Raw genomic sequence first — 27485 nt, forward strand, 5'->3', positions numbered from 1 at the left:
TTTTTTTATTTTTATTTTTATGGCTAAATTTCAACTCAACCATTTTCCATTTTACCCCATTTATTGTTTATCATTATTATTCATCATGGAATATTGTGACTGATTTTTTTTTAAAAAAAAATATCACACTATTTTAAAATTGCTCTTTTTAGTACTCTCATGCCTTTAGTTTACATATTTTAATTATATTTAAGTGAAAGAAAAATAGTAATAGTTTTCATTCTAAAAAAGAAAATATGATTATTAAAATTTTTTAAAAGAGAAGAGAGTTTAATTACGTTGGAGGTTAATTTTTAATATTTAAAATCACAAAAAGACTAAAATATAACAAATTTTAAATGGTTTAGGATTTTATTTAATCATATTATGTTTCGATGAGCCAAACTAATTTAATTATTTTACGTAAGCTTTTTTTTTTGAAACTATGTTAAATTATATTTTTTAGCTTTCATTTTTAATAAATTACAAGCAATTTAAACATATAAAAATGAACTAATTTAGCATATTATGTTTGTAATTATCTTCCACTCAAATGTTGTCAAACTAATAATAATAAAAAAAAATAGAAACAAACTTTAAAATATCATTTTTGTGTTCATGTTGTCACTTTTGTCATTGGCCGTAAAAAAAAGAAAATCTTTTGTTTGTTTCATTGAACTTTTTCCTTGTTGTTTTCGTCATAGGATTTTGACATTATGATTGATTGATTGTATTTCGTGTGCTAAGGTTCTGAACTCTTGAAATTATCGTTTTGCTGAACTAGTCTCTGATAGAAGTTTGTTGTTGACAAGTTGTTCGACATCTTTTAGGTATACTTCATCTAACTTTGTTACCAAGTCTCATATGTTATTTATTTTTGTTACTCCGTCTTTGTTGCATTTGTTAATTGTCTTGTTATAACATTAGATATCCAACATTGTATTGTTAATCAAACCTGTTGCTTTTTTTTCACATGTAATTCGAAACTCATTTAATTTTAGTTAGTGTGCTTTCCAATATCCGATACTAATCTTATGTTTTTTATAAATCTTAAATTTAAAAAAAAATAATAAATGAAACTATAAAAAGTGGTATTTAGATGCTTGATTCCCAAAATGAAGAAATCAAAATTTTAAAAAAGAATCATAGTTGTCTATTTTAAAAATTAAAGTCAAGAGTTACTAATTATGAATTTAAGTGTTTTTCTTTAATTGAAGAAAATTACGACAACAAAAAAAAAAAAAGAAATTAAGAGAGCAAAAATAATTTTTAAAAATAAAATTGTTTGAACAAATAAATTATATTTGAGAAGAGAGAGAGAGAGAGAGAGAGAGAGAGAGAGAAAAGTAGAAAAAATCACAAAAAGCACGTGAATATCACGTGAGAGAAAGGCTCCTTATCCACTCTTTATATCAATCCACCTCATGACGTCATGCCTCCTCCCCCCTCTGTTACTTTTCCTTTTTAACCAATCATCCTCTTCCAATTTCTTATATTTTATTTCCTCCCTCTTTTGATCCATTGTTGTACTTATTCACAGTTTCGACATTGACATAAGAAATGAATCGATATTTTTATTTTACCATAAAAAATTCATAAAATATAAAGAAAAAAAGACAAGCAACAAATTATCACGGATGCAAATATGATATAAATAATAGACATCTCAATTTATTTAAAATTCATTTAAAACATTTATTTACTAATTTTAATTTATTTTTAAAATTTTCTAAAGTATCTATCACCATCGATACTTTGTTGATATTTTTATAAATATTTAACAAAACTAAGAACCTTTGTTATTAATGGCGGATTTAGTATAGGCCTAGGGAGCTCGAGCTCCCCCTCAACTTTATCATCTTTATATAATATATATAAACAAAACTATTTAATTTTTAATTCTTGTAAGTAGCTTAATAGTCATTCTGTTTGTCAGCCCCTTGTCAATATATTTTATGGATCCGCTACTGTGTTATTTCTATCAATATTGACATTTTAAACCTATAATTAAAATTTAAAAGTATGAACTTTACAAGATACTTAATATTGTGTTCAATAGGTCATTGACTTAAAATTTATGGACCAACTAACTAGATACGTAATTAAAAATTTAGGGGTTTATCATATACAAAAATCAATTTTAAATATAATAGATACGTTTAAAAACCTAAACATATTAATGAAAAAAAAAAGTTGAAATTCTTATTAGACATTTATATTTCGCAATTTTTCAGTGTTGACCTAATTCCTAGTTTAATTAAATAACCATCTTAGTCATGTCATTATATGAGTTAGTTAAGTACCACTTAAATTTTCTAAAAAATAAATTTAATAATATCGACGATAATCAATAAAACAACGATATAACATTTTTCTAATAGTTTAAATAAAAATAACAACTTTAATTTTTAAAAATAAAAAAAATAATTAGAAATTTAATCCTACTTTACTATAGGTTTATGATTGAATTTTTTCCTAAGAAAACAAATATTTACATTATAGAAAAATTTATATTCTATAAATGTACAATATCGTTTTGAAAATGAGATATAACTGGAATAAAAAGATCGAGAAAATATAACAATAAAATAGATAAAATATAATATATACATTAAATAAATAAATAAATAATTATTTTTTATTTTAATTTATGGATATAAAAATATCAATAGTCATATGGTTAGAGGGGTAAAAGATATGTATTAATGAAATGTTTATAAACTAATCATTTGCTTCCTTTACTCAAACCAATCATTAAATGCGTTTTCTCTTTTTCATATAGAAATTTAACTCAATTAAGTTATTAACAATCATACTCTTTGTTGAAAAAAAATGTCTAACATAGTTTCTCTCTTAGATCTATAGTCTCCTTTTATGATTTTTGAACTAAAATATGATGCATTCAAAGCATACTAACATATTTTCAATCAATAATATAATTTAAAGATGTACTTAGACAAGACATATAATATTGACATGACATTCGATATGAATTTTATGAACTATCTTCGAGATCTATCAACAAAACTCACATCTTTTGTTAATACTGTGCGATGTCGATGTGAATTATCTTGAGCTTGTAAATGTATATGAACTATTGCTTGTTGCCTTTATGTCTCTATAGCATTTTATCACGCTTGTCAGCTCGCACCCATTACCTTTTTTTGTCAGTATTGTCTTCTGACTGAGTGAGGATGGTCAGAACAACTATAGGCTTTGTGTCTAGTAAGAAGTGACTTCAACGTTAGCTTTTCCTTCACCGTTAGATAGTCCAGACTTAACACAAAATACGTATCTTGCAGTACTTAGATCCCATGAAAAATAGCAATTAAAGACGTAACATACCCAGACTTCAAGTTTAAGAAGTCAAACATTAATCCTAGTGAATATTTGTCTTGTTTACCATTTCTTTATTTAAACGTGAAGTACTTTGATTGCTTATGTCTTGTTTTGTCCTTAAAACAAAACATTTCCTTTATCGTAAAGTCTATTTGAAAAACATACCAATAATTATTAAAACAAATAGCTTTCTATGTTTTCATAAACTACAAATTTTTATTTTGTTTTTATAAAACCCAATAATCAATAATCACTATACATAATTTTGTTATTGCTTTTTTTTTCCCAAGCATTGAAAAAGGTTTGAAGTACTTTTCTACTTATCAACCAATACAATCCAACCCAAATAAAAATTTAATCTTTTTTTTTTTTATAAAAGTCAATAATTGATCAATCCAATCCATAAGTTAAATAATTTCATATATATACATATACATATATATATATACATATACATATATATATATATATATATATATATATATATATTTATATCCAAAATAAATTTATCATTTTTTTTAATACATTTTCTTTATGATGGTACTATAGGTGGTTGGCCCACATTAATAGTGAGAGTGTATCACAAGGAGATGGAGCTTCACACACCTTATAATGACATTTAAAATACTTAAAATACAATTAACTAACTAACTACCATATGAAAGCTTGATTAACTTCTCAACAACAAATTAACAAAAGTACCCTCCATATATGAAATTAATTTTACTTGAGACTAAAAGAAAATCCCAATTAAAGGAAAGATTGCTAGTTCTTAAAAGGGTAAAAAGTTCTTTTTTTTTTCCTTAAATTTTGTTTTGTTCCTTTTTAGTAAGAAAAATAATATTATTCTTTTTTTTTGGAATAATTATAACAATCATTGGATATTCATTAGCATATGGTATTTTGTTGTGTGTATATACAACACATCATGATATAAAAGAAAGAAGGGGGAAAAAAAAACCAACCACCTAAGTAGAGCCATAATTATTTTTTCTTTTGATATTTCCAAAATAAGTTCAAATTTCACAATCATAAGCAAAATATAGAAATCATGGAAGTCTGATTTGTTTTTTGTTGGTTCTATGACAATAGGCATGAAAAGGGAGTAGATGAATAAGTAAAAAAATAACTATCAAAATCCCCATTTAACTCAAAACTACATTAAATTTTCATACATAATCCTTAATCAAAACTTGAAAAAGCACATATTTTTAAGTATAAAACATGGTGTCAATTTTTGGGGTTGATTTTCTTCTCTACGTTAGTGGAGTTTCCACAACAGAAATGAAGAGATCCATTGCCTAAAAGCGATTTTAGCAAAAAGAAGATTGAAAAAGTTGGATCTTTTAAATGGAAGAAAGGAACAATTTTTTTTTTGTTGAAATAATGATAAAAACTTTTTTTTTGGTTTTGGGTGTGTGAGATATTCAATCAAAAGGGAAAGCAACTAAGCCAGTGCCTTAAAAAAGCAATTTTGACCTTTTAATAGTTGAAGCCTTTTGCATATTCTGTGGTCCGTGACATTATATTGAAGCTGGGGAGGCTGTGCTCATTGGCACAACCTTCAGAACCCGCTGTTGAAATAAAGTCCCTTGCTTTCTTTCTCTCTTTTGCTCTCTTGTTGGGATTTTGAAGAGGGCTCTGTTCCAAAAGACCAGAGCCATTGTTTCTCTCTCTGAAGGTAGTGAAAGTTAAGCCTTATCAGTTGTAATGTTGTTTCCTAGCTTCATTTTTTTTTGGAAGAAATGGAGTTTTTGTGGGTTTTTTTGTTCTTGTAATTTGCATGGAAGAGTTGGGATTTGAGTTTTTAGCTCTGTTCTTTTCTCCTTTCTTTGTCTTTGATTCACTCAGATGAGAGGAACTATAAACCTTTTGTTCTCTTTCCATTTCATTTTCTGTTTAATGGATGATTTTATTGTTTGTTCTCCTTAGTTTTCTAGAGACCTTACTCCATACTCCATTCTTATGGAGAATTGGCTTCCTTTGGTGTAAAAATGAATGGTTCCAATTTGAGATCTCTTTCTCTACTTTCAGCTCTTGTTTTTGTTTCTCTTAGTTGTTGATGAGTCAAAGTTTAGATCAGTTAGTCAACCAGTTATGTCTCTTTGCTTAATTTGAAACTCAGTTCAATGGCAGATGATATGATCCTTATTGTTCCAACAAGTTGTTTTGGATCACTCTTCAAAGACTGCACCACAGTTTTGATATCTTGTGTATTTGATATGTTTCCCTGCCAGATCTCCATATTCTTTGTACATCTATTGTGAGTCTTTTTGTGAAAAGATATATGGATCCGAATGGTATTTGTTACTTGTATGGATTGGAATTGTTGAAATTATGGGAGAGAATGGTGAAATGTCATTTGAACTATTTGTGGGTTTTGCAGAGGTTGCTGAGAGTTGATTTGGTGCTGAAAAGCAGTGATCTACAACACTTTTCAGTGATTCGAGAAACGATGCGCAACGAGCTATGGTTTGCACTGCTAATGATTTACATGGGTGGAAAGATTTTCCAAAGGGGCTTAGAGTTCTCCTCCTTGATGGAGACACCAGTTCTGCTGCTGAGATAAAAACAAAGCTTGAGGAAATGGAGTATGTTGGTAAGACAATGCTTCCCCTCATCCTTTTTCTTCTCATAAAAATCTTTCCCCATTTGGAACTGTTTTTGCCAAACCACCTTACCACTTGAGTTGCTTGACTTAGTGTTTTTCTGTCTCGATTCTTGACCCACATTTCCGCTAATCTCTTTTGTTTCTTTTTTCTGTTTCTCTCTTCTCTCCCTTTTATGTTTGGTAAATTTGGTTGTTTTGGTATTTGATGGAAGAGAACATTTAAAGATCAATCTTACTTCAAGAAGAGCAACAGTACTAATCAAGTAACTCATGCCAAAACCATTTCTCTAAATAGTAAATTGGATTTTGTCAGACATGAAACTGTTACATTCGGAAATTCATTTAGGTTAACCATGGGAAATATACTGAAAAAAAAAAATTAGCTTCGAATTGCACTACCATTTTTCATGCTGCGAGCGAGATTTTTTCATCTATATATATATATATTTGTGCATGAATCTGAAACCTTTGACATTTTCATTACAGTTGTGTCGTACTGCAATGAGAATGATGCATTGTCAGCCATTTCGAGCAAACCCGAAACTTTTCATGTCGCCATTGTGGAGGTAAAGGTTGACAACTGATCAAAATTTCTGAAGATTATTGGAATATGTTTCAGAAGTGCTCCGATCGGGTGGATCACTGCGGCACTGATTTGTAGAATTTTTTTATTTAATAAGGTAATAGTACTTTTTTAATGGCATGGTGTTGAACTTGGTCACAGGTAACGACAAGCAACCATGAAGGAAATTTTAAGTTTCTTGAAGCTGCCAAGGACTTGCCTACCATTAGTATGTTTATTCCTACTAAATTATGTTCATTGCCTACTATTTTGCGACACCTAATGTAAGAGTTTCAATTTCCAACAGTGATTTCAAATATTCATTGCCTGAGCACGATGATGAAGTGCATAGCGGTAAATCTACTTGAACTTTAAGTGATTTTGGCTTGTTACTAAAATTTTAACTTGATATTAAGTGTTTGTGATGGCCTATTTTTAGCTTGGTGCGATGGAGTTCCTTCAGAAACCGCTCTCTGACGACAAATTGAGGAATATTTGGCAACATGTTGTTCATAAGGTTTGTTTTGATTGTGGCAACAATTTTCAAAGCTATTAACATCAGTGAAGAATGCTTTAAGTTTTTCTGATCTGTTAATCCTAAGCAGGCATTCAATGCAGGCGGTAGCGCCGTCCCCAATTCTCTAAAGCCTATTAAAGAATCCGTTGTCTCCATGCTGCATCTAGAATTAGAAAACAGTGAAAACGAGAATCAAGTCGAAAAGAAGTTAGAAATATTGAGCGGCGATGATGACAACAATCATGAACTACTGGAAGGAAGTGATAAGTATCCAGCTCCTTCAACTCCTCAGCAGAAGCATGGAATGCGACTGGTCGACGATGGTGACTGCCAGGATCAATTGAACAGTTCGCTTGAGAAAGAGTGCGGGGAGCAAGATGGGGAGTCTAAATCCGTCGAAACTACTTGTATAAATTCACTTGTTGAAGGTACTTCTCAAGTGGAAAACTCTCAGTTACCTGACCGAGAAGCAATAAAAGAGGAAGAAAACTCTGCCGATGGTTGTGGGGCTGCGAGTAACATTGATCATGATACACATGATCAATATAACATTAGCAGTTCCGAGAAAAACAAGAGCAAACCATGTGGTCTCAGTAATCCTTGTGGGATAAAAGTTAGTAGGAAGAAGCTGAAGGTATTTATCCTTAACTTAAGCTCAGAAGTATATATATCCTTGATTTCAATTGATAATCTAAATCATTTTCTTGGAATATTCTTTGAACTTCTGCATTCATGTTGTTCGTCCCGGAATCAGGTAGACTGGACGCCCGAACTGCACCGAAAATTTGTACAGGCAGTGGAACAACTAGGAGTGAATCAAGCAATTCCTTCTCGAATTCTCGAGCTGATGAAAGTTGAAGGCTTGACAAGGCATAATGTAGCAAGTCACCTTCAGGTAGTTTCCATTTATGCTCTTGTTTATGTTTAATTATACCATTTGTGCATAGACCTCTCTCCTAGAAGTTTCGGTTTTTCCACAGTAAACATTTTTTAAATAATGTAATTCATTAGATTCAGCGTTGTTATATTAAAGAAAAGAGCATGGATTTGCAGTTGAAACTATTAAAATAGAATTCGACTCCCGATCCTTATTGTTTGTTCTCAAGCAGAAGTATCGTATGCATAAGAGACACATCTTGCCAAAAGAAGAAGATAGGAGTTGGTCTCATTCAAAAGATCCAATGAGGAAGAACTACTATCCACAAAGACCTGTGATGGCCTTCCCCCCTCCCTATCATTCAAATCATATAATGCCAGTTGCTCCTATCTACCCGCCGTGGGGTCATATGGCTTGCCCCTCGCCTGGTGTCCAAATGTGGGTACCACCCGGCTATCCACCATGGCGACCACCGGAAATTTGGCCGTGGAAGTCCTATCCCGGGGTAACATTCCTACTATATAGAAAAAAAAAAAAAAAAAAAAGCTTGAACACATGATCAGAAGATTTTTATAGGAATTTTGAGCAGTTTTTAACTTCCTAAACATGTCATCATGCTTTTAGATGCATGCCGATACATGGGGTTGCCCTGTGACACCACTTCCTCATAGCCCTCTCTCTTCTCATCCTCAAGTGGGTAGAGCTTTATTTGCATATTCAACATTTACATATTGATTATTAGTTTTATCTGATAAGCTCTTTTTTTTTTCTTGAATCAGCAGCATATTTCAGGATTTGAAAACGCCGATCCATACGATAAAAGCTACAGCATTGCATTCAGTCCTATCGATCTTCAACTGGTAATACAACATGGATCTTATTCGATCTCTTTGTTGTACTCTCTTTTAAGTTTTGTTGGTCAGCATGATCTCACTTTTTGCTAAAAGAATTCGGTGTTCGTATAGTGTTGGAACTGAAAATTCAAGCCTATGCTTTATACGTTTATTAGTTGTGTCTTAAACCCAATACCTCTGAGAGGTCAACACTATGTTTATAGATTTGTTCATCTTAAGTCACACCACCAACTTTTACAAATGCTTTTGAAACATATTTCTGTAGGCAATATAAATGCAAATTATAAATACCAGAGTTTCCAAACTTGGAAATAGAACATCACTAATATCTTACAAGCACAAAGTCTTTAATGCTTATAAACTCAATCATGTCAAAAAAAAGAAGCTTTTTTTGGCATAATACAAATGTACAAAAGGGTGGCTTCATCATTTGACACTTTTTTCCCCTCTAATTGAAATAGAAAGAAAAACAAATTGATGGGATGAGAATCAAATCTCTTGATTGTGACTTTTCTTAACTCACATTACCTTCTATCCACTTGTTTGAGTATTTTAAAGACTCTAGATTGTCTCTAATGTTATCTTCTAAACCATTCTTTCCATATGATTATATATATTCATATGAATACGACTCAGCAGAGGTCAATTCTCGAAATCTCTGTTAAACGACATCGATATGAGGGCATGAAAAAGGAAATATCAGTATGTGAAATGGTGAAAGTTTTTGTTTCTGTTGATACAGGCTGATGAAGAAATTGACAAAGTGGTGAAAGAGGCAATCAGCAAGCCATGGTTACCATTGCCTTTGGGGTTAAAGCCACCTTCAACAGAAAGTGTACTATCAGAGCTCTCAAAACAAGGCATCTCAACTGTTCCTTCTCACATCAATGGCTCTAAAGTAATCCAATGAAAGTTCTTCAAAGAACTCAGTTGAGGGTCCCATCATGTTCATAAAGAATATCAGAAGAAAAATCCAATTGGCTTGTGGGCTCTTCCACTGTCTGTAGCAGCTGATTTGGACCATCTGATTTTTCATCATCTGATATGTAAAAAAGAAAGAGAGAAGAGACAAGTGGAGCCTAAAACCAAGGGTGGCACGTGCAGGCTCACGTGGGAGCTGTGATGTACTGTCCTTGTGACAATGGTCAGATGGAGGACAGAATGGACGGTGGAGGAAGAGCCACGTAGGTGACTTTGATACCACAATTTTGAGGTGTGGCTGTGAAGATGGCAGAAAAAGGAGGTTGTGGTGGGTTGGTGAGTGTTGGAGTAGTGGAAGATGTAATAATTGAATTCATTAGATTTTTTTCTTTTTTCTTTTGGGGGAGAGGGAGAAGATCAGATGATGATGGTGATATGTTGTTTTGTGATGGGACCATGATTTTGAGTCTTTGTTCAATAATGTAAAAATGACTATGAATTTTTGGTACCTATGCTGTTGTTTCCTTAGGATAATAAATTTTTTATAGGAACTGTCTTTTTCTGTTTGTCCAGATTTTTGTTTGCTTAAAAAAACCAAGAAAACTTGAACAGTACAGATTATAATTGCCATGGACCGAATGATTTAGGAAGAAGATGAACAACGTTATGTACATAGATCAAATGTTTGAACTTAGAAACATTTGCTTAGCATAACTGAATTAACGTAAAGCATTTGTTATCGGCTAAATAGTTAAAAGTTTGAATTTTTCATCTACTTAGAACTAGATCTTGAACCGTGATTCGAAGACTACTTCTTAATAAACTGTGAAATATTTTAGTGTTTGACTTTTCAACTTTATCTTAACTTAAACCGCATCAACTTCGACAGTAAATTAACTGTTGAAATTTGTACATTCCACTCTTTCTCTTCATCTACCTCTCTAATGTCTCTTAACTCTAAACGAAATAACTTCATAACTCAAACATAAACTTTGTTCTAATTTCAATTGAAAACTTTTGCATTCCGAACAAAAATTTCCTAACTCCAACGTATTGACTCTGATTTTTAAGTTCACACCAAGTTTTTTTTTTCTTTTAAGGTCCAAAGAGTAGGCAGTAAACTGGTATATTTGCATTACATTCTGGGGGAGGAACATATTTTTATTTATGTATTTAAAGTTTAGCAACTTGTTCATACAATTATTCATTTTTTTGGCTGGATTTAACTTGTTTTTGTTTTACTTTCTATTTATAATTGATGTTTAAACATTATTCTCTTTGGTTTTAAGTTTATGAACCTTTCTACTTGATTTCCTACATATTCTAGATAAGATGCCAAGTGCGAAAAAAAAAAAAAAGTTTTTAGAGTCCAATTTTAACACTTATATGAATTCGAAGGTTCAATTTTTACCATTGAAAGTTTTAGGAAATATATAATTGCAACCATCTATCTCATCGATTTTTGCAATTCACACTATTATTTTTGTAAGTAATGAATTGGAACTTGGTCATTATTATAAGGTATATAAATGATAAAAATGATTTGACTAAGTATGTGTTTGAATCAATTGTAATAAGGCTAGAAAAGTTGTCCTAGATGAAAATGGTTGATAATAGAGCATTTATGAAACATAGATGGTTTGTCCCACTTAGTTTAAAGAGCAAAGTCCAACTCTAATTTGTCAGGGTCCTAGTTCAAAGTAATTATATATAGAAGTACAAGATAATATAAACATAGACACAATAATGATTTACTTTTAATGGATACTTTTAGACTAAAACACACTTTCAAGACTACAAGTTTCCCTTTAAACATGTACTAGTATTTAACCTCTCCTACTATATTAATCGCTAAGTTGGGGCTTGGATCTTGTTTGTGTTGTATGTCGTTGTGGATTTTTTGTGGACTTGACCTCTGACCTGCTTCTTTCTAATCTGGTTTCAAGTTGTTCCAAACTGACCTGCGTAAGAGATTTCACATGAGTGTAGTTGATGCCTATATTAGTACAAGGAGTGTATAGTTCAACTAAGCAAATAAAAATTAAAACTAATACTATCATTTGGACGTTACTTGCTCTTTCTTTTAGGATAGTACAATGGGTCAATATATGAGTATTTCCTCTGGTACTTGTCTCTAATTATGTGTAATCCCAACAATATCAGTGATATTTATGATAATCGAGATTGCATAGGGTTAGTCTAGAGGCATTTTTTTTTTACGTTTTCCTTTTCAGACACACGCTATTTTATGCCTCCTTCCTATATTTTATGGGCTTTGGCCCACCCCTAATCTTTTGGTCCAGTCTTGGGCAACTCAGAATGAATTTGGTTCGATTGTAAATTTGGTTATTATAATTTGGATAAAGCTAGAATTTAGTCTTCATTATTTATTATTGGAATTTAGTCTCATAAATAATCAAAAGATTTATCCAACTAGGAGTACTATTCATGAAGTCTTGCCAAAGCGTACAAACGACATTGTAACATTCTAAGTTTGTAAGACCTGAAATTATGCTCACAAGAAATTATTTAAGGTAAGTGAACTTAGCAGTGCTTTTCGGTTGCTCAAAGATTGCACCTTATTTATTGTTTAAGCAATGGAAAACTAAATCAAGTTACCACCTCAAATATACATACATACATACATATATATATATATATATATATATATACTACTCTTTGTAACAAAGGATTTAAAGTTTGTATAAATGTCGATTGAAATATTTTGAATGTGTTTGAAGTCTGAACATTAGATCAGGGCAATGAAAAAGCTAGTGTATATATTTCTGTTGCTCAATTAAGATGATTTGCATTTTTCTTTCGATTGTTATTGAACGGTTAAACATCTCGGCCATAAAGATGATAGCAACATGCTAGATTTGATTTTTTCAAGGCTAAATTACAAGCTTAGTCGTTGAACTTTAAGGTTTGTATCTATTTAGTCGTTGAACTTCTAAAAATGTTGATTTAATTTATGTTAAATGATCGATTGATCAAAAAACTTAAACGATAATAGTATGATATCATGTTAAATCATTGATTGACTTTAAAAATTAGCAAAGTTCAAACACTTGATTTATAGTTTCAAAAGTTCTAATACTCAATAAATAAACATAAATCTCAAAGCTCAATGACTAACCATGGTCTTCTGTCTTTTTTGCTTAGCTTGCCATATGAAATAAAGAGATAAAAAAACGTATGACTTTTGGATTGAGTGAATATTCTTTTAACTAGTTAAATTATATTCATACTAAATGTTGAACTGTGTAGATTCTATCATGTTTGTACATAGGTGTGAATAATCTAAAGAGATCAAATATAGGAAGAAATAGGCTAGGAAAAGAAAGATGTCTGAACATGAGAGGAAACTTCAAGCAGTACAATATAAGCATAGCTCGATCTCGAAGTTAGAAGTTCGATTTCCCTGATCAATGCATGAATTTAACAAATTTGCAGAAAGAAAATTTGCGAGCCTGTTTTTGTGGTGAATAAATAAGAACCCTCTTGATAATAAATTATGAATCATCAATATTGCATCTCAGTTTCTTACATGTACCAGTAATGATCACTTCAGTATCCTCGACCAAATTACAAAGGCAGATGAAATTACATAACCTGCCTACTATTCTCCTTGTCATCAATCTCAGTTTTTCTTTGCTTCAGTAGAATTTTACAAGCTTTTCTCTCTATTTTACCAATAACACTAGCTTACAATACATGAATAAAAGTCTAAAAAAACAAAAAGTTCCTTTTGAGAAGCTGCTAAAATTCTAGCATTTGTTGCTCTCTCTAATCACATCTATTCATCACCTGAAGTGCGGTTATCTGGTGGGTTGCTTGCAACCCAGTACTGTTTAACAGCAACCATTATCTTTTCTGGTACAAGAGGACCATCCTCATGATCCATTAATTTCACATCCCATCTCATACCTGCAGCTATCTTCTTCACCTTATTCATGACGTCCACTCCATCTCGGAGGATGACGATTCCCTCTGGCCTCAAAATACGGTCCATCTCTAGAAGTATGTCCTCAAGATTGCAACTATTTATCGTTTCAGAGGTGGAAAGCAATTAGAGATTGTTATATCATCATTGGATCTAAAAGCTTAAGATAGATTAGGATGTATTTAGTCACTTTTTTAGTATGATCTCAATATTTTCTATAGGACTTAATTCTAAAATTTCATAAGCTCAGGGGTGATAGATCAACTTTATCGATTGAGGGCGTGGTTTCAACAACTCCACAATTCAGGGTGGATTATGCAATCTTCCTTATTAATATACTTTGATTATTGATGGCACTTGAATAAGCCTATTATGTTTCCCGGAAAAGTTGAAGTATACGTATAGATGAAGAAGAAGATTAAAATACTTACTTGTTTTCATACAGGTCAAATACACCATTCCCATGAATGAAGTCGTATGTCCTTGGGTAAGTAGAGAAGCCCTCACACCTTGACAAAAGAAAAGATCAAATTAAGACTAAAGGCAATCAACTTATTCAACAATGAATTTTTTAATTCAGTTCACTCCTAAATCATGTTTGGGAGTGATTTTGACATTCACCTTTTTTGAAGTTTAAAATCACTCTCAGGTTAGGTTTGGTTTTACACTTTTAAATACAGTTTTCATACAATTAAATCTGATTTTGAATGGTAAGAAGATGATTTTAAGTGATCTTGAAGGTAATAGAAGTGATGTTAACAAATTTAGAATTACTCCCAAACATTTTTGGTGAATTTATGTACTCCTTCCTTAAAGTAGTCCTAGAAAAATCTTAAAGATCTCATGTAATACATGAAAGTTAGGAACTATCTGACTTCTTATATAAAAGTGAATGTAAGTAAAACAAGATTATTTTTTGAGAGACAGAAGGCCTCAAAATCAGGCAAGCAAGTTACACAACATGTCAATATAGTTCCACTTACAGCTATGTTGTGATTCCTTTTAAATTTCTACTAATACGATTTAGTTTCATAAACTTGCTTTAGAAATACAAAAATTACAAAAATCTAAATTCAATCAGATGGCTTTAACTGGAAGAGGAAAGAGGTAGAGGAAGAACACGTACCAATCATGATACATGCCAACAAGACCTCTCTCGTAAATGGCTCCTAGAGTGTTCTTGGAAATCGTAGGCACAACATTCATCACCCAAGAATTTTTTGAGTGAACTGCAGCTGCAAATCCCCCAAGGTTTGCATTCATATCCATCACATTCCTGTATCGTGGGCTGCCAATCAAGTTATTTATCCTCTTGTAAGCAGCAACATGCTTTTTCCAAATTTTGTTGTCCTCTTCAAAAGATTCAGCTGTAACATCTGGAATTAGACCACTGGATATTCTGGGAGGTACAGCAAAAAGCCGTGCCGGGAACTTCTTCAATTTCCCTCCTGCAACTTCTTCATCACTTGTTACCTCAGGAAAAGGGGTGATGCATGTTTCCATTTTCTGGTACCTGTACAATATAATACAAGAAGAGAAGGAGAGCAAGAGAATGAAAAACGAGGGTCATAATTAGAAAAGTACTCGCTCAAGTATTGACTTTAAAATTGTGTATTTCTCAACTGTGTTGATTAGATTGAGTTGGATTCAATACTGAACGCTATTTCTCAAATATTGTCAATCTCCAATCAAATTGAGCATTTTTAAACATAAAAGGATCCTGTTCTCTAAATAGATATAGTCATAAGTTTTCAAATTGAACGAGGGAAATAAGATGACTTCAATGACCATCCGCTATGCCATCTAATTTAGAGATCAGATATAATTCGACCTTCGGTCACTTCAAAGTTTTCAGACTAAATCAATTCGCCGAAAGTTGAAGCTTAGATGCAAGATAATGAAAAAGCAAAGATACTTATTTCCTTCTTTTCGAAAAAAATTAATAGAGCAGAATAATGACAGATGATAACTATAACAATGCACAAAGTAATTTATTTAGCTTGTAGCAATAACATATATTAAACAATATGCATAAGATCAGAAGAGTGTTTCCTACACAAACTTACCAGACATCTTCATCACTTGCTTCACATGATTTTGCAGCTTTCTTCCTTTTGCAGGATTTGTCATTTTCCTTTTTCCTCCAGATAGCAATATCTCCCTTCTCATATTTTTTCTCCCAGCAAAGCTGCTCAGCTAGCTGTTCGATTTTCTTCTGCTCTGCATTTAGATCCTCTTTTGAACGTTTCCATGTCTGGTAATAGGTCTTCCAGTTGATTGGAGGGCCAGATAGGATCCAATAGCCACCAGGTCTGAGGACTCTGTCAACTTCCATCAGATACATACCCTCTGTATCCACAAGTCCATAGCTTAGAGATGGAAAAATATTTAGATCAATGTAAAATTAATGACTATATAATATATATATATATATTAGGATATTGAAATCATAATATAATTATGGCCATCTAAAGTTCTCTAAATTTGACGTTAGGTACAATTTTGGTTTCATCCAAATGAGGCTTAAAACTCTCTTTCTACTGTGGATGGTTGAGGTAAACTTTTTAAAAGAAAGGACAATTTTATGCATCGAACCTATAATAGCTGCCTCCTAGGTTCTTTGGCTAGAGAGGATCTATAGAATTTATGTAAAACTAGTAACGATACCCTTTGTTTCACTATTGATCTTTTTTTTTCTTTTGTTGTGTCTAAAAGATGGTTCTTGTCCGACGGTTTTAAAGTTCTCTCTCGTCCCCTTCCTTCTAAGTTCCATTGGCTCTTCGGAATGGAAGGATGCCTTGTCTTAACATATTTTTGCACTTTTTATACTTTTTCCTACAAAAAATACAATTTAAAACAAGATATCAAGGAGTTTTACCGCTCCAGATACTAACCATTTGAAGTCCATGGTATGAGGCATCTTGAACACTGAGCCATATCAAAAGATCTAGACGGAAATGGAAGGCGTATACTGCCCAACACGCCAATAAAAGCAGGCACACCACGCTCTAGTGCAAACTGTATCTGTGCTTCGTGATTGTCCCTCGGTGCAAACGATATGGCTAATACATTTCTCTTGAATAAATATGCACCCCAGCTAGCAACCTGAGCCAGATTTGGTGCCATTAGAGTGACAACGAGATTATTTAAGATCTACTGTCTAAAAACAAGTTCAGCAGCAGGTCAAGAAATAAAAATGGAGTGCTTCAAAACAGTGTAAAAAGTTGTTGAACATTAATAGAATAATGCACAAATTATTACGTTCTCAACCATGCTATTGACACTTTCATGCAGGAAGATAGTTCATTAGTTTTTGTCAGAGAAACATACCCCACAACCAGTATCCAGAGCTGTTCTAATGGAACCATCCGCAATTGGAATAACTGATGCCAGTTCATCAATATATGCATCAGCTCCTTGAGGAAACATTGTCCCACCACCAGGAAACTTAAATACATTGCCCTGAAACTCTACCCAATGCTGATTTGCCTTCTCAACTGTCAGGCTCTTATATGGAACATTGGCATAATGAACATAGTCACGGCCTTTCGGCCAGGGAAACGGAGTCATATAACCTTTGGGTGCTGGAATGAGGCAGTGCAACTTTTCATCTACTGCAGGACAATGCCTTTCCCTGTATATCATATTCTCCCTTGGGAATTTCATAGCTCGGTCTTGTTCCTGACAAGGTGTATAATCTGTGTACTTTTTGTCGCATGGTTTGAACACCTTTGTTTTTGGTTCAGTAGATTCGACAATCTTGATACTATGATGAGTCTCAAAGTTCAAGTCTTTAACAGTGTTGCAATTTGATAGCCTGGTAATTTCCATTGCTATGCTATCTCCTTTCCCAAATCCACTTCTCTGCCATGCTCCCAAAATGTAAAAGAAAAGGCATAAACCAATCACAGCAAATAGAGATATCGGACCTCGGTTTCTGTTTGCCGGCAAATTATGCTTCGAGCCCATTATTAAACGTGACAGATCTTTTAAATCTGCAACAATTTTATCCAACTGTTAGAAGCATGGACTTGGAGTGCATGCTATTATAATTTGTATTATGTTCACATATGGCCAAGAATAGAAAATTCATGGGAATCACGAATCAACATGAAATATATAATTTTCACTTTGCCAGGTATTTCAAGATTAGAGTAACCAATAGTTGTCAGATCAGAATTATCAAAAATCCAGAAATTAGAGGTGGAAGAAATAATGAAACTATAACACACAAACAGAATGCCATCATTTACAAGTTGGATACTAAAATAAGTAGAAATGAAAACTATAAATGAAAGTTACCAACCAAACATTACTGTCGTTGATTCATTGTCATTTCTAGCAAATCAATACATATCTATTCATAAAAGGATGTATTAAAATTTGATATTCTTCAAAAAAAAGTTACGACAGATTTACTTTCCCATCAATTTCTTTTTACCTCTGTCATAATCAGATTCAGGAAAACTCAAACAAACTTTATAAAATAATCAGATCGAACAACATCTTTGTACACAACAGTACAAAGCTAAAAACTCCGGTCAAAATTTATATTTGAAATGGGTCCACTAAATCACACATGCTTTCTCCTAACAAAGTTCACTACAAATTCCAAGTTTCGTCCATTTCATCACATACAATGTCTATACAGAATCAAACCCATTTAACCAAAGATCATCATAACGAAGAAAAATACAAAACCCAGTAAGAATTTTGTGAAATGAAGCTAAAAAAAAATGCTCAAATGATTGCATCGAGAAGAATTAACGAAAGAGAAAACAGTAACTAAGATCTAATGAATCAATAAACTTGAACCTGCCCAAGTACGAAGGATCTCGAAACTACACAACCAAAATGATAATTACTTCAAAAGAGTATCTCCGACGAAGCTCCGGCGAGCTTTCCGAATTGCCCCCACTGAGCTGGAAAGAGAGAGAGAGAGATAGGGAGAGAGTTTGTGCTTGACAGTGGGATTGAAGAATCAGTGAGAACGATGCATTAAAATAGAAAAGAAAGTAACTTTATATTGTAAAGAAATGGAGGATTTAAATCTGAATCGGAAAATAATTCAAATCTCAATCCGCCGACAGAAATTTCTTGTAGAGATCTATGATTAACGAGAACTCAAGAATTAAAACTCGTGTTATTTCCTTTCTTTTCTTTCCCCTTAAATTGCCATATTATCTGTTCTACAAAAAATAATAATTTTGATTTAGTCAAATTATTTCCACTTTTCTTAATTTTTTTTTATTGGGTTTTTCTCAAAGGAAGAATTGTTTTCTTTAATGTCTAATGGAATGTTTTCTATTGGGGTCTCTACATATTGTTTTTATTTCCTTCAAATAACTTTCTTTTTTATGTAATATATATTTCTTTAAATACAAATATTGCTTTTCTCACATTTTTTTTAATAATCATAGTTTTTTAGATAATATCTTGAATGATTTTACAAAATCTATTTGCTTTTAAATACAACCATATTGAGATAGACTACTAGCTACATGTGTTTATTTGCATATAGTAATCTATCTTGTTTTATTACAAATAAGTTATGATATTTTTTTATTATATTTGTAAATATTTTCGTAAGTTTTGTCATTTAATATAATTTAATTATAAAAACTTATTGAAATGTAAATTTACGGAGAAGTGAGTTTGTAAGTGGTAATTGATACTTAAAAAATAACAATAAGCAATTGATATGTACTCTTTTCTTTAAGGAGAAGAGAGGTTCGTCATCTATCTATGACGTTTTGATGCTAAGATTGTTTTAATTTTTCGTTCAATTTTTTTTTTGCTTATTTCAACAAGATAGACAATGTTTGTTTGGAATGCAATTAAATTTGGATATAAAAAACATTTCTTACGTTCTTTCGGACTTTTGTTTAGTGATGATATTATAATATCTTGCTATATTTGCCGATATGAGCTCAATTCTACATTATGATATACACTATCTACCATGGTATAATCAATAATGTTTGAATCTATCTGCATACATACGTACATGTTTTTGGAATATATTTAAAAATTTAATGTACTTATATATTAATGGTTAAGGTTCAATGCAATTGAACATCTACGTACATTAATTTATTTTATTATTGTTTACTAATTTTCAAATTAAAAGAAAGGCATTAATTTTATAAGTCAACACCTAACTACAAGTAAAGTGTTCTCGAAGGATAGAGGACACTCAATGAGGAAAACAAGAGTCTCAAATTTCATGTATCACTATAAATAGGAGAAAAAGACATGTACCAAAAAACAAACTTACACAAACTCGAGTAAGCGAATAAACAACAAAATTACACTTATTGCAAGAAAAGACACTCGTTTGATGCGCAAATTTCATCAGAGGGGATCAACCACCTTCTTAGTGTTCTACGAGTGTCCATCAAGATTGTACGTTAAGCAAGTGATGGATTATTCACAAATCAATACCAACAATAATCCGCGACCAAATATCACTCCCTAAATTATTTTGAAAAGTTGATTATCAAAATTTTGAAGGTTAGAATCGATTAATTAAATAAATTTAATTTAGCAATTGAGACTTAAAAATATATGAAAATGAATAAATGAAAAAGAAAACAGTTAACCGACACATGAGAGTGCTTTTTTTTTTAAAGGCTATTGGTAGAGAGCATTTATTACGTCATAAATATGGTCCCATCATCCATGCTTAATTTCAAATAAATAATTATTGTGACAAATACAAATAGCTCCCAATGGAAATGGGCATTTCCATAAATATCTTTTCAAACCATTCTACTATCTATCTAACTCAATTATTGTTATCATCTTTTTATTTTTTCAAAAATACTATCTACCTCAATTAATTATCATACCTTTTTTTTTCTTTCGATTTTTCAATATAATAAGATCAACAAAAATATTTAAAAATATAATAAAATATAATTGTTAAAGACTAATAAATATATGTTATGTTAAGGTCATAATTTTCTACTAATAGATTATAGAATTTTGCTATATTCATTAAAGTCGTATTTTTTTCTTTATAAAAGTTGTTTTGTTTGTGTTTTTTTAAAGAGCATTTGAAAAATTAGCAAAATAATTTATGATAATAGGGCGCTATATTTTCTAAATTGCAAAAGTAACAAATCTTAAAAGTGGATAATCATTTGATAGCCCTCCAACAACCGTTTGACAGCCTCGTCTGATATCGTTAATTACTTGACATATTTGTCATATTTTTTTTCTATGTTTTTTGTCATTTGATGCATTTTCTTTGCTTTAACGTAATTTTATGTTCTTTTTGTACTATATAAAGTTTATATAGATATAAAATGTCAGAGCATCGAGGACTTAAACTTTTCGATCAAAATTTTGTTTTTGTGTATGAATGATGAGCTAGAATGTAATAGTATTGTTGGGTTTTTTTGTCAAAGAAAAATAAAAACAAAAACCTTGAAACGTTCGCCAACTACAAATTTAGAAATATCACCTCCACGAAACTAAACGAAGACTAATCTTTTGCTGAAATAGATAATAAAATTAGATATGAGAACTAAAGCGTAAAAAGTATTAATATTTTCAAACTAGAGATATCGTGATTAGCAATACTAGTTAAAATGCAAAGAAATAGGATGAGAAAATCGAGACAAAGTTAGAATTAAGGATCAATCACACAATTAAGAGCGTGTGGACAAAGAGATTCATAGTCCAAAAAGATTGTAAGATTAACAATTCCCAAACTTGTCGCATTATCGAGACCAACCACGATCGTTATCTTGCAAAGTTACGAATTTACAATCACCTTATTTGGTTTTTTTTTTTTTTTTTTTTAATCTTGATTCGATTTCTACCCATAAAGTTGGTCCAAAAGAAAAATATTAATAATAGTGGGGCTGAGACGCCGCCGCCCGTGATCGGAATCGGACTGCGAGTCGGAGAAACGAGAAAGTTTTTTTCACGAATACCCATCAAAAGGTAACCTTTTCCTCGTAATTTCTTTGCTTCTTTATCGCGTTTTCTGGGAGAATTCTGGATAGAATTCGTCTCCCAAACCACTTGATTTTACTGTTACGGAACCCTAGTGCTGAAATTTGAATACTTCTCTGCCACTGCATATGTTTATTTACGTTTGTTAGAAAAGAGGGTTGAGATTGAGAATCGTCCACCCCTTACGGTTGAGAAGCAACAGTGTTTGTTCTTATGGGAGAATTTATTTCGAATTTCGTTGTTCACGTAGTCTTTTAGATTGCTAAGAGTACCAGTCTCTTATTTACTTTATTGTTTTTTAACAAGGCTAGCTATTCACTTATGAATGTTCATACATCGCATTCATATTTAAAATATTGGTTTTGGTGATTTTTAGGATTCAATTCGAAGTTGGAAATGTTTTTTCATATTGGTTATTGGTGAAAGTTATTCCATTATTGACTCCGTTTTGCTAGTTTTACAATGTCACTTAAATATGGGTGTTCGAGCAACAATTTAACTCAATGAAGAATCCTACAGCAATTCTGTAGCATCATCGTGTTAAGTTTAAGGATATTGTTCTATGGTGGCACCTACTTAGGAGTTAATATCTTACGGGTTTACTTGACACCTTAATGTTGTAGGATAAAGTAGGTTTTCTCATGAGTTTAGTCGAGATTAGTCGAGATGTGCGTAAGTTAGCATGGACTCTCATGCATATAAAAGAAGAAGATTAATGATAGTGCAGTTGAGTTGAATTCTTAGGGGAGGAGTTAACTCGAACGCAAAAGTTCATGAATCATTTTAGATTTCTAAGAATACCAATGTATTCTCTCCTTCATTATTATTTAAGAAAATGCAGGTTATTTTGTTGTAAATGTTCACAAACCATATTTATATTCACTCGATTGGTTTGGTGATTTTGGTGTTCCATTCGAAGCTGGAAACTTTTGCCATATTGGGTGTCAATATAAAAAATTTCAAGTCCCTTATGCTAATTTTACCTTGTCCTTCTGTAGATGGGTGTCTGTGTAACAATGCCACTCATTGAAGAATTATGTAACTCAAAAGTACCAATTTATTTGTAAAACGAATTTACTTACAATGAACAACTTTGGTTTTTGCCTACCTCTCATCCTCTTGTAGATTTCTCATATGGAGTTCTTTTTTGTAGCCTTTGACCTGCATGAGGTGAGTTATCCAACCAATGGCAGACTTACCACCTTCTTTGCAGGCCTGTCTGGGTATGGGCAAGGTGGCATTCTTAGCAATTTTGGTTTCTGGAGGAATTGTGATGCAGATATTGGTCAGTAGAATTCTCTTAGGAATTGTGATGCAGATATCTCTACAATTCTTGGCTTTAAAAGTCATTTTTGTTGTCTCATTTATCATGTGTTATTGCAGGCATGTGCTTTGTACAATAATTGGTGGCCAATGCTAAGTGGTATATAACTAAATTTTCTCCTGGACCCTTTTCTGAGTGCTTTTACAATATGAAAATTTCTCTGTAGCTAAGGCTCCATTTTGTTGCCATTTCGTTTTTTGTTCTTGGTTATTTAAAATCTTCCTCCCATTTCTTACAATGATTGGTCTTGCTTAAGTACAATGGTTGAATTATTCGCCAGATTTCCAATAACGTAAACAAGTTTTTAAAATCTACATTTTTTTAGTTTTCAAATTTTGGCTTGTTTTTTAAAACATCAATAAGAAGTAGATAACAAAGGAAGAAATTTGTAGGTGAAAGTCGTGCTATAGGCTTAATTTTCAAAAGCCAAAAACCAAAAACGAAATTGTTACCGGCCTAAGTTTTTTGTTTTGGTTTCTTTTTTCATATCATATTTTCTGGACGTCATACCATAGTGATTATTTTCTTTTGTTTCTGCCAGCACTGTGGGGTGTATGTTTTGCATCCAATTATCATCTGCTTACATGCAGAATCTTTTAATAATAAGCTTTGTTTCTTCTATTAAATTACATCGCTAGATAGAACTAGAAATGCTTCTCATCTCCATCATGCTCCACTTGAAACTCTCTTTCTAGCATTTTTACTGGACACGACTCGTATGATGAAAGAGTAAGGGTTTTGAATTGTTCTTTATACAATTCATTCTCTCTCTTTTATCACAAAACGACTTCCTATCTTTTATACAACTTTGGTTTCATGTTAATAAATTTTAAGACTGATTATTTATGGAGGCTAAAAGTTCTAATCAAAATGATCATACCATTTGATTGCTGCTTGTTACCACAAATTTTATAGAGATTGTAGCCATGGCAGCCTAGGTATAACAAGTTTCCAGGGTTGAGTTTTTGTGCTCATTTGATTATGTGACTTATCAATAATTCCAACAAAGCTTGTAAAGGTTGTAGCTATTTTTGTTGTGCATAATGATTATGACATGGTGTCTTTTCATTCCGTTGGCCCCTTATTCTCACCGGTTGTTGCCTGTTGGTTTCTTTCTTCAATACGAATGTAGATTCATCTTCTTTCTTCTTCGTCTTTTTTTTTAGGTATAATTAAGTGGAAAGAATAGTCATGTTTTGATTCAAAACCCAACCTGAATGAAATGTGTTGAACATATGTGGATGCTATGTATATGTGTACCATACATTTTTCTTCATTATGCCATAATCCAGGTCAGACGATGTATTTTTCTTGACTAACTTCACGGCATCATTCTTTGCAGTGATAATGTATGTGCTTCTCCCCATGCCTTTATTATTCTTTGCGGGGTCAGATAGTTCTTCGCTGTATACTGATTCTAACGATAGGTTAGACTTTTGCCTCTGTAACCCATTTGATAAGTATTTTTCAATCAGTTGAAATTTGAAAACAGTACTTTTAAGATATTGTAAGATTATCCAAAACAAGCTGTTGCATAAAATTCACGTTCTCTTACCCTTCTCCCCACATGTCATTATCATTGAGACAGCTGGATCAATGCGACAAAATTCTTGACCGGAGCTTCGACTGTAGGAAGCATTGCCATCCCTGTTATTCTGAAGCATGCTGGGATCATTGGCTGGGGGGCAATGGCAATGGACCTCTCGTCGTTTGTAGTATTCGTGGTTGCCATTTTGTGTTTCATGGGGATGAGCGAAGACGATGACTACTCTATGTTTTGAGATACTCCATCTCCATGGGAATGAAGCTGTGCCTATCTCCATCAGGTGAGGCTTCGAGCTTTGTTCATTCTTGTCTGAACTTCACCTCTCACATCTGCACATGTTTAGTGAAGATTATTTTTCACTATTTATTTCTTCATTTGTTGTCTGTCGGTTTGTTGTCTTTGAAGATTTGTTTTTACACCGAAATTGAGATGAAAAAAGAAAAGTGTATTTGTATATTTGGAATGGTATGGGCATTGAAGTAGATGTGAAATGTGACCTGGTTTCACTTCATGCTTGAAATGAAATTGCAGTGCTAATTATTTTGTTGTTTGCTAATATGGTGACTGTATTTATTGTGTTAAATTTGTTGATTTTCTATTTCTTCTATGTATTTAGGGAACTCTTTCTTTTTCTAAAGAAATAAAATAGAGCATCTACTTTAGAAGGTCCCATGTTCAAATCCTGCATTATTATTTTCTTTTCATTTAGTGATGATTTTTACTTGTTAGATGTTTTAGATGGGGAGCGGTAAATGATATATATATAGGCACGTGTGTATGTATATGTGTATGAGAAACATTAATTTCATGATTTATTGAGTATTACAAATCAATTCGTTTTTAAAATAAAGTGAAATCTAGGAACGTTTATGTAAGATTTACAAATATTTACGAACATAAATCTATAGAGTGAACGAAGAGCTACTATACTTTTTATGAAAATTATATGGATGATAGTGAAAGGATAATTTTGTCGTACTAACAAAAACATTCTGGTATGGTGTGTGTCGTGTTTGAGAAATTTTCCTAGTGAGAGCGACTTTTAGGATGGCTCCGTAGGAGGACACAGGGGGCTCCGGAGGAGGAACCTTGTCTTCTTTATTGTTCCTCTTCCTTTACACTGCTCCATGGGTGTCTTCTTTCTTTTTTTTTTTCTTAATCCAATAGTTAATCCTGGGATTATGTCAATCCTTTTAAGTCTTTCTTTCTTTATTTAATTAATCCTTTCTATTTGTGTCAAAAGAAGATTCAAACTTGGAGCTTTCTTTTTCTAGCTTTCCCTTTCCTCAACAGTAGATAATGGTGTTCGCACCTGGAGGGCGGCATATCTGTGTCTGTAGGCTGAATGTTGAGTTGGGAGTTCTTCATTAGTTTTATCTCAATAATAACATGTGGTCTAATGCCTCAACTTACATTATATTGTAGGTAAGTTTGATGCTTTTTGGAGGTGCCTTTCGAATTCACACCATCTTGCAACATGTGTCAACTAGCTTTTTCTTATATATGTTTTTGTGGAACATTATTATTCTTCAATAACAAATCTCTTTTTTTTATACAATTTTTATGTTTTGTTTTATTTGAATATATGGATTTTTTATTACATAATAATAATAATAATAATAATAATAATAATAATAATAATAATAATAAATAAATAAATAAAGCTTTGGATTTGGGATCTAAATTTTAGGTTACAAAGGCTGTAAGAAAATAACAATAACAAAAGTATATTATTTAAAGAAAAATGTACAACTCTCGACGACGTCATTGAGAGATGTCATAACTGTTGGTGTGACAAAAGCTTATGGAACTCAAACGATTGTCTGGAGTTAGGACGAATTTCCAACGGTGGTCAAGTGGTCATCGTGAGTGTATGAACTCCCAAAGGTTTTTACACTATGTCTTGGGAGATATTCTCTTGACGCCCATTTCTTAACCAGACTCCCAATGTTTCTAGGGACGCTGGAAGAGCCTTGCCATTTCGACTCTTTTTCGATGACTTTACATGTCAGGAAAGGACTTATTTCTTGTAGTGTTTGTAAACAAAGACTGTGTTTGTTTTTGTTTAGTCTCTTCACATTTAATGAATATTCTTAAAAAAAAAAAAAAGAAAAAACTGGGAGAATATGCTAATATGACTTGCAAGAAATAGAGAGATTTTTTTTCTACAAAGCACTAGTATTGTAAATTTTACTATGGATAAGGTTTTTTGACGATGCTCGGATGATGTTAGACTTCTTCATCAACCAACAACTTTATGAATTTTCTTGGAATATCCTCAAATTCTCTTAGAAACTGTATTAAAAAAACAAAAACAACCACCAACAGGTTTTGCATATAAGAACAATATTTGGGTACATATGGAGCTGCATTCGCTTTTTGTATAATCCAGTTGCATGTCCAATCTTATATCGAAGAACTTTTCTTTTTAAAAAACATTTCTTTTTATGTATATTTTTTCCTTTGTGCTTGAAGATGAGCATACAAAATGGTAAGAAAGATTTATCTACTTGCTGTCAATTTTGTAAAACTGGCTAATCATCATGAAGTGACACACAACCCTTTTCTTTCTTTTATTTTTTCACTAAAACAAAAATTTTAAAATGAGATTAGATATTTCGGTATGGTTTTGTTTATATACTTTTGAAATATCTATTTTAATCTTCAAACTTTTAATTTTACTTCAGTTTGATCGATCTTCTAGCTTCAAATACGTGCATGGGAAAAATGATTTAATCACAGGTAGAATAGTAACACAAAAAAAAAAACAAAATTACTAACTTTTTTAAAAATGTTTTGGAACCACATAGATATTTTGAAGTTCTACATAATGCCCAAAGGTAAAAAGTTATAATTTGAAATTTGAAAAAATAAAAAGTACTATGTAAAAGAAAATAATTGCTCAAATTTTGTAGAGATTGGTAAGGTGGATGTACTATGTTGGGGACATGTGGCAGAAAGTAGAGATTGTTCGATTCTCAAATTAAAAGTTGTCATTGATAAATGCTATTAGTTGTTATCACTGATGATTGTCGTTAATGATA

At 32.0% G+C, this 27485-nt stretch overlaps 3 protein-coding genes across 11 annotated transcripts; 2 read left to right on the forward strand and 1 right to left on the reverse strand.

The window, feature by feature from the left end:
* The first annotated feature begins 4540 nt into the window (after nucleotides 1-4540).
* LOC103490812 (two-component response regulator-like APRR2) lies at nucleotides 4541-10211 on the forward strand. 7 transcript variants are annotated; one of them, XM_008450515.3, is made up of 12 exons: nucleotides 4730-4999; nucleotides 5705-5917; nucleotides 6416-6495; nucleotides 6654-6720; nucleotides 6799-6845; nucleotides 6931-7008; nucleotides 7097-7642; nucleotides 7763-7903; nucleotides 8118-8390; nucleotides 8510-8578; nucleotides 8668-8745; nucleotides 9482-10211. In XM_008450515.3, exons 2-12 carry the CDS (start codon nucleotides 5788-5790, stop codon nucleotides 9647-9649), a joined length of 1677 nt encoding a protein of 558 aa, XP_008448737.2. In that variant the 5' UTR covers nucleotides 4730-4999; nucleotides 5705-5787; the 3' UTR covers nucleotides 9650-10211. The 7 variants fall into 7 exon arrangements, with proteins under 7 accessions (XP_008448738.2, XP_008448740.1, XP_008448739.1 ...); XM_008450514.3 differs by having other exon boundaries at nucleotides 4739-4999; nucleotides 8665-8745; XM_008450516.3 differs by lacking the exon at nucleotides 8510-8578 and having other exon boundaries at nucleotides 4541-4999; nucleotides 8665-8745.
* A 2953-nt stretch (nucleotides 10212-13164) lies between these two features.
* On the reverse strand, nucleotides 13165-18881 carry LOC103490814 (probable methyltransferase PMT14). Its single transcript, XM_008450519.3, has 7 exons — nucleotides 18422-18881; nucleotides 16937-17601; nucleotides 16501-16711; nucleotides 15673-15955; nucleotides 14733-15119; nucleotides 14038-14115; nucleotides 13165-13703 (listed from the first exon to the last, which is right to left on the reverse strand). Exons 2-7 carry the CDS (start codon nucleotides 17573-17575, stop codon nucleotides 13460-13462), a joined length of 1842 nt encoding a protein of 613 aa, XP_008448741.2. The 5' UTR covers nucleotides 17576-17601; nucleotides 18422-18881; the 3' UTR covers nucleotides 13165-13459.
* A 2273-nt stretch (nucleotides 18882-21154) lies between these two features.
* Nucleotides 21155-25993, forward strand: LOC103490815 (vacuolar protein sorting-associated protein 55 homolog). Of its 3 annotated transcripts, none has more exons than XM_008450522.3 (6): nucleotides 21155-21559; nucleotides 22725-22856; nucleotides 22955-22994; nucleotides 24238-24322; nucleotides 24484-24721; nucleotides 25867-25993. In XM_008450522.3, exons 2-5 carry the CDS (start codon nucleotides 22758-22760, stop codon nucleotides 24674-24676), a joined length of 417 nt encoding a protein of 138 aa, XP_008448744.1. In that variant the 5' UTR covers nucleotides 21155-21559; nucleotides 22725-22757; the 3' UTR covers nucleotides 24677-24721; nucleotides 25867-25993. The 3 variants fall into 3 exon arrangements, with proteins under 3 accessions (XP_008448744.1, XP_008448742.1, XP_016900673.1); XM_017045184.2 differs by having other exon boundaries at nucleotides 21254-21559; nucleotides 25716-25993; XM_008450520.3 differs by lacking the exon at nucleotides 25867-25993 and having other exon boundaries at nucleotides 21190-21559; nucleotides 24484-24997.
* The last annotated feature ends 1492 nt before the right edge of the window (nucleotides 25994-27485 follow it).

This window comes from Cucumis melo, chromosome 6 (assembly GCF_025177605.1).
Source record: "Cucumis melo cultivar AY chromosome 6, USDA_Cmelo_AY_1.0, whole genome shotgun sequence".
NCBI lineage: Eukaryota > Viridiplantae > Streptophyta > Magnoliopsida > Cucurbitales > Cucurbitaceae > Cucumis > Cucumis melo.